General features: G+C 35.4%; 1 protein-coding gene across 1 annotated transcript; it reads right to left on the minus strand.

Annotated features, from left to right (window-relative positions):
• Positions 1–12: 12 nt before the first annotated feature.
• Positions 13–6,853, minus strand: LOC143730939 (polyadenylate-binding protein 1-like). The gene is made up of 8 exons (XM_077221526.1): positions 6,721–6,853; positions 5,335–5,528; positions 5,135–5,250; positions 3,940–4,079; positions 3,762–3,856; positions 2,446–2,583; positions 466–561; positions 13–348 (listed from the first exon to the last, which is right to left on the minus strand). Exons 1-8 carry the CDS (start codon positions 6,836–6,838, stop codon positions 13–15), a joined length of 1,233 nt encoding a protein of 410 aa, XP_077077641.1. The 5' UTR covers positions 6,839–6,853.
• Between the last annotated feature and the right edge of the window lie 735 nt (positions 6,854–7,588).

A 7,588-nucleotide genomic window follows, 5' to 3' on the forward strand; every position in this document is an offset into this window, starting at 1 on the left:
AATAAAAACCCGTCACATGTGCTTTTCTCCACACTCTGTTTTATGATGAGAGTACTTGATGTGAATCTCGACCTGTGTAGGTATGAAGTGCTCAGCATGTGGATTCGTGTTGAATGGCTCAACCGGCGGGTTTAGCAGCAGCTGCTGCCTATGGAAGCTTGCCCTTCTCATCATGTATTGGTGGATGAGGTGGGCCTGACGCTCCTTCTTCCTCTGGGCGAGAGAGACGTATATGGGCTTGGAGCCGATGATGCGGCAGTTCATCTCAGTAATGGCTCTGGTGGCCTCTTCAGGACAGGAGAAGCAAACGAATCCGAAGCCTTGGCTGCGGCCGCCATCTGTCATCACCTGAATGGAAAAGAAACACAATCCTGGATCTTTGGCTGCTGTTTTATTTGCATTTACTGGGTTACAATCAAATAAATGACATGAACTATTTCTTTATGATGAAAGATGAATTCCTACCTTAGCACTGGTGATGTTCCCGTATGGTGAGAACTCTTTGAGGAGAAGATCGCTGTCTACGCTGTCGCTCAGATTCTTGATGTACAGATTCACTCCCTGTCAGGATGATCAAAGCGTGTTAAGACCCCTTCACAAGACCGACAACTACAAAAAGAACTGTAATGTTAACTACAATGAAAATTATAACAGTAACTAAAATAACAACTATAACCAAAACTTAATAACTATTATGATTAGAATTATAACTATATTGGTATCCACACCAGCTAATGATAACTTTAAGGTGCAGTGTGTAACTTTTGGCGACATCTAGCGGTTCGGTTGCGAGTTTGCACTAAGGGCTCAGCCCACTGCTCACCCCTCCCATTTGAAGAAGCTATGGTGGCTAAAACAGGACAAACATCGTCATCTGAGACAGCAGAGAATAGCCAGAGTAAACCAAGTTTCTGTACCACAGTCCATTATAAACCACATCATGGATAAAGATTACAAAGCCATAGTCAGGTGAGGATCAAGGGTCTTAATACATAATATAATAATAGTAATCAGCTGATTGTCTCACAAACGTAACCAGCACATTTCTCCCCACATAGCAAACCCATAATACAGCGAGGGAGAACCAAATGAAACTATGCAACTATATATTTTTTCTAACAGGGTAGTAAAAGTTTAGCTGGCTAATATGAGCTGTTACTGTGGCTGAGCTGGTTAAAGCGTTAAGCCTTGTTTATACTCGACGCGTCCGCATGAGCCCAAAGGTGCGTGCGGCAAAAATGACGTGATTGTAACAGTGCGCGCGCCTCCGCATCCCCTAGACACCACTTACTACACACAACAGGCTTTTTTCTCTGATGTTGGAAACTCGATCGACTTAAAATGCTTCCAAGATCGACGGGTTGGTGATTCCTGTAACTGTTTTACGGTCAATGACAAGAGTACTAATCAGCTGTCTCACGAACGTAACCAGCTCATTTATCCCCACATAGCAAAGCCATAACACAGCGAGGGAGAAGAATAAAGTTACATGAAACAATCCAACTACATATTTACACCACTGACAAGGGAAAAGTCACTACTCACGGTGTTTATGGCTAGCTTCTAGCTTTCTGCGGTTTCTCTTTCAAGGTAGTGACGAAACGCGCTCTGTAACGCTGTATGTTCGCTGTCGGCTACGGTAGAAACATGACGTCACAATATGGCGACCTTCAGAGAAGGAGATTCCCGCGCCTATGTAGATATAAATGTATCTCACTCTAAGGTAATAAAAACATTACGGTTTATTAAGTAAGTTCTTTATACACCACTGAACACATAGTTATGGATGTCATATTGCATTTCTGTTAATAGATACTTTAAATGTTTACACACTGCACCTTTAACAATAAATAAAAGGATAACTACTGATAACTATAAGGGTAACTATAATTATAACTTTAACAATAACTATGATAAATCTAAGAACTATAAGGATTACTCTAATGATAACTCTAACAATAACTATAAAACCCAGAGATAACTATAATAAATACAACAAGAACTATAGCAATAACTAACTATAATTATAACTTTAAAATGAACTATAATGATAACGCTTATAACTATAATGATAACTAACAATGATTATAACGTTTATTAACAATAACCATAATAATGACTATAACCTTAAATACAACAATAACTATAAAGCTATCTATATCTATTTTGTTGTCTGCCACTTTAAATGCTGAATTTCTTTAAAGTTGGGTGGATTCTGATTGGCTATAAATGTTTTCATCGTTTATCAAATGAAAAAAATCGTTCTGAAAGGGATTCCAACAATTTCGTTCTTCTGTGCCATTATTGTTAGAGTCATGGTGTGCACTTCCCTATTCTCTTAGAATTAGAGAAATTGTTAAAGCATAGTTATTGTTATAAATCATCCTTGGTGTGCAAGCATGGCCCTTTAATGAGCGTAATAAATGCGTGAGGTTTCACTGGTACCTGATAGCGCATGATGTGCTCCTGTTTTAACTGCTCGAAGCGCCGCTTCAGTTCCACCTGACGTTCTCGTCTCTTCTGAGCTCGGCCCACATACACGTGTCTGCCGCTCAGCTCCGTCCTGTTCAACTCGTCCACAGCCTTGGGGTTATATCACAATTCTCTTGTTTATCTTCCCCCTGAGGTCCACTTATAATCAGTGTTGGGGGTTATGAATTACAAGTAACTTGAGTTATGTAATCAATTACTTTTTTCAAGTAACTAGTAAAGCATTACTTTTAAATACCTAAGTTACTTTTTCAAGAAATTTACACAAGTTACTTTTTTTTTTTTTTTATTATTGACTGACAGCTCTCCTGTCCCTATGTTGAGAGAAATCATGAGTAAATGCAGCATTGTGTGAGCTATGTAAACATGACGGTTATAGTAGTTTTAGAATAAATGTGACCGGGTATTAACTCTCATTTGCAAAAAAAAAAAAAAAAACAGATATAAGTTATAGTTCTTCACGCAAACTTTACAATTTGTACCGCTCCGGCATTTTCAGTCACGTTCCAGATGATTTTGTCTCAATCCAGGTTTCTTTCTTTTTTTCCATTTTTTTTTCATTGAGAATATCAAACCACTTGTTCTCTGTAGGGCCACGGGTCACATGTGAGAGTATATATCCAAAATTTATTTTTAAATGGACAGACCCATGTAGTGCAGATTCTACAGATATACTCAAATGAAAAATGTAAAATAATTCTTATTAATTTCTAACAAAAAAAATTGTTTACATAATATATGTGTATATATTATTTATATATATTATATATATACAGTATGTGTGTGTGTGTATACAGTAAACACACAGACATATAATATATACAAATATAATAATATATACAGTACACAGATATTATATAAACAAAAACTTTATGTTAGATGCAATTAATCGATTTGACAGCACTAAAAGCATACTAATAATACTAAAATAGAAATATGTAGCAGAAGGGGAGTGTGACAAAACCTCATCAGTGCCATTTGGGACACAACTTATGGGGGTCTTGTGTTTAAATTGGAGACAAAAATTGAAAAAAGTAGCACTGACTTCTAAAAAATGTGAAGTTTAAAGCACAGAACCAGACAAATGCTGCCTATAGGATCCTTTGCAGCCCATAATATTCATAATTATGTGCATATAGTTTGCTGTTGGTTGAAAAAATAAAATAGCCTTGTGATGGAGTGTTTTAAATCAATAAACACTCAAACACACAGATCACTGTTTTCCCTCGTTTGGTTCACTACACTCTTTTAGCCTCGGTTTCATCTCTCACCTGCTTGGCATCATTGTGTTTCTCAAAGCTGACAAAACCAAATCCTCTAGAGTTTCCCCTCTCATCCGTCATGACCCGAACGCTCAAGGTTGGGCCTAAAATAAAAATAAAAGTGTCAAAGACGCAACAGAACAAGAGACATTTTTTTCATCTATACTTCCATAAAACAAATCCTCACCGAATTTGCTGAATATCTCAGTCAGTGTCTTGGAATCCACATCTGCTCCAAAGTTCTTGATGTAAACATTTGTGAACTCTTTTGCTCTCTCCTGCATTTCAGCCTCGCGTTCCTTTTGCGCTTTAAAGTGGCCGACGAACCTTAAAGGTGCGACATATGAAACTAAATGTAATTAGTTACTGTACTTCAGTATCTTTTTGGCTACTTTGCACTTTGAGTGAGTAACTTTTACTCTCTACTTGAGTATATGTACTCTTTACTCCAACATATTTGTAATGAGTATTGCAATTACAAACTACATTTAGCTATGGCATCTACCCATTTCTGCTTATTTGTTACAAAAGATGCAATATCCCCATCTGCAGGGTAATGAAGGTACTATCTTGTGTGCTTTTCCCTTGTTCTTTACAGAGTGTGAGTGCATTATCAGCTAGTTGCAGGTGTTTCATATTTGAGATGAGGACATGACGTCCAGTGCATGTAGACATTGACTTTTTTAGGCTTTAATTATAATTAACATTATTTTATTAATATTATATAGAAGGCCTTTTTTATAATATGGGTTTACTTATGCCCTTTTTGAGCTGTTGAGCTTAAAGGGATAGTTCACCCAAAATTTAAAATTCTGTCAGTAATTACTCTCCCTCATGTTGTTCGAACCCCGTAAGACCTTCGTTCATCTTCGGAACACGAATTAAGATATTTTTGATAAAAGTATCAATCCCTATTTAGTTTTAGTATTTCATTTCAATCCCTTAGAAGCCTATGGAGAAGTGACCCAGCTCTCAGATTTAATCAAAAATATCTTAACTCGTGTTCTGAAGATGAACGAAGGTCTTCTTCATTTATGGGTGAACTATCCCTTTAAGATTTTGTAAACGTTTAAGAGGCTGTTGTGTCGACCTTGATTTATTGCAATATTGAGGTTTTCAGTTTTATTTCGACTTTTCAAAAAATATATGATTGCTAGCATTGTCTCTTAAATGTGTTGAATAGTGCATCTTTTATTTTACAGTACGAGTAAAACAATTAAGTTAAGTTAAAATCAGATACTGTATTGGAATTTGTGACTTGTAACTTGCAGTCATTTTTGCTAAAGGTATCTTGTACTTCTACCTAAGTTTTTCAGGTAGGCTACTCTTAAACCTCCGCTTACAAGACTCAACATGAAGAAATGATGCGTTACACGACTTACACTTTCAGCTCGTTGATCAACATGCCGTTTAATTTCTCGATGGCTTTTTCAGCGGCTTCATGCGTCTCAAAGTGCACAAATCCAAAGCCTTTCGACCCGTTTTCATCGCAAGACACCTTAATGAAAAGAAACGTGTTTCAGATTCTCCTACGCTGAATATTCATCTCGTATAAGAGCTGGAGGTGGAGAACGTTACTTACTTTACAGGACAAGATGTTTCCAAATGATGAGAAGATGTCAAACAGGCCCTCGCTGTCAATGGATTTCTGCAGGTTCTTAATGAAGACGTTTCCCACGCCACTCTTCCTCAGGGAAGGGTTTCGCTGACACCACATTAGACGCATTGGCTTGCCCTGCATGAGGTCAAAGTTCATGGTATCCAAGGCTCGTTCGGCTACGAAGTGAAGGAGACCCAACGTTACAATGAAGCAAATGTGATTAGGAATTTCTTGAAAGATTGGATCATTTTAAGTGCAGATTTTCAAATGCTTTTTGTTTATTGATTCCTCTCAAATCAGTAGGCTAATCAAGTGTCAATCAGAAATGTGACAGCTTGTCCCATATTCACTGCAAAAAAATTAGTCAGAAGTATAAATATCTAAAAATTCTTAAATCGATATATTTACGTGAGGTGAACAAGAACATAACATGCAATCTTGATGTATAAAATTAATGTTTTTGCTTTTAAAATAATCTGCCAGTGCAGGGTTAAGAAAAATAATCTTGTTTTCTCTTTGAATTAAGTTTATTTTTCTCATCCCATCGGCAGATATTTGTTTTTATATAACCCGTTTAATTTTAACATTTTTAGAAAACAAGACTTATCTTATGTCATTTTGCATATTAAATTAATGTATATTATTTTAAGATTGTTTAGATATTTAATATCAAAATGAAGTTAGTTTATGCTTAAAATGAGAAAAAATATCTGCCAATGCGGGTCTGAAAAATAATCTTGCTTTCCCTTTAAATTAAGTTTATTTTTCTGACCCCATTGGCAGATATTTGTTCTCGTTTAAAAAAAATCACTTCATTCTGATACTTTTTGTTTCAGAAATTGAATTGAAGAAAGTTTTTTTTAACTGAACAATCCTTACATATTTTTAATTGAATAATTGAACAATCCTTAATAAATTATTCAATTGAAATACATAAGGGTTATTCAATGCGTAAATCTTAAAATGCTTAATTTATTTGAGTGCATAATGTAACTGTTATATCAATTTATTCTGTTATATCTTTCATAACATAGTTGAGAATCATCTTTATACAAAGTTTGGTTAAAAAAGAGATGTCATTTCATGCCTTTTTATTTTTAAAATAGCCTAACTGAGTCCTGGTGTCCACTACAGAGGACATAGCATAACATATGAATAAAATATTGTTTATTTATGCTTTAAACAATGTAATGGTATGAAAAAAATACTAAATTCAAAAAAGAAGAAATTAGGCCAACAAAAATTGACATTCACTGGAGTGACATCTATTTTTTTTTTCATGCTAAGGTACAAAAGTATTTCATAGAAAACATAATCACACTGGTCAGTTGATTAATAATGTTATGGTGATCTTCGCCATCATCTCACCATCAGTGGGTTTCTCGAAGTTCACATAGGCGTATCCGAGCGAGCGGCACGTGAGTTTATCTCGACAGACTCGGACTGACTGAACCGAACCGACAGCCCTGAAGCGCTCGAACAGCATGGCTTCATTCACGTCCGGCTCCAGATCGCCCACATACAGCGAGCTACTCACCCTCATCTTCATATTACAATTAATAATCAATGCAGAACTGAAAGCAGCCGAGATTCAATCTGCCAAACAGAGTAACGATCAACGAATCGGATTTAAAAGATTCAGTCAGATCATAAATAAACATTCCGTTTATCATCATCGTTTTATTCTGCACTCTGAAAAACAACAACACAAAATCACATCATGACATAGCATAATCGCACATATGGCGACATTTTTTATTTAGCTTATTATAATTAGGCTACAGTCAGCGCACGATACATTTTAATTCTCCTTTATGGAACTTTTCTTGCGGTCAATACTCGCGAGCTGATTAAAACAACTTTTTTGTGTTCCACAAAAAGGTAAATCATGAAGAAAAGTTTACCTTTTTTTTTTCAAGGATTAATTTTAATTGGTTGAAAAATTTTCTAAGCCCCATCCATCTTAATCTTATTAGAAGATGCATATATGTATATTATAATATACAATACTGATTAAAATTGTAGAAACATTACTATTTTTAATGGTTTTGAAAGATGTCTCTTATGCTCAAGCCCATAATTTTTTTTAGCAAAAACACAGAAAAAAACAATAATATTTGTGAAATATTATTTCAATTTAAAATAATCGTTTTGTATTTTAATATAATTTAAAATGTAATTTATTTCTGTTATCAAAGCTGAATTTTCAGCATCATTTCTCCAATGTCCAGTGACC

Source organism: Siphateles boraxobius, unplaced genomic scaffold, assembly GCF_051911475.1.
Source record: "Siphateles boraxobius isolate OS27281-9 unplaced genomic scaffold, OSU_SipBor_1 84, whole genome shotgun sequence".
Lineage (NCBI taxonomy): Eukaryota > Metazoa > Chordata > Actinopteri > Cypriniformes > Leuciscidae > Siphateles > Siphateles boraxobius.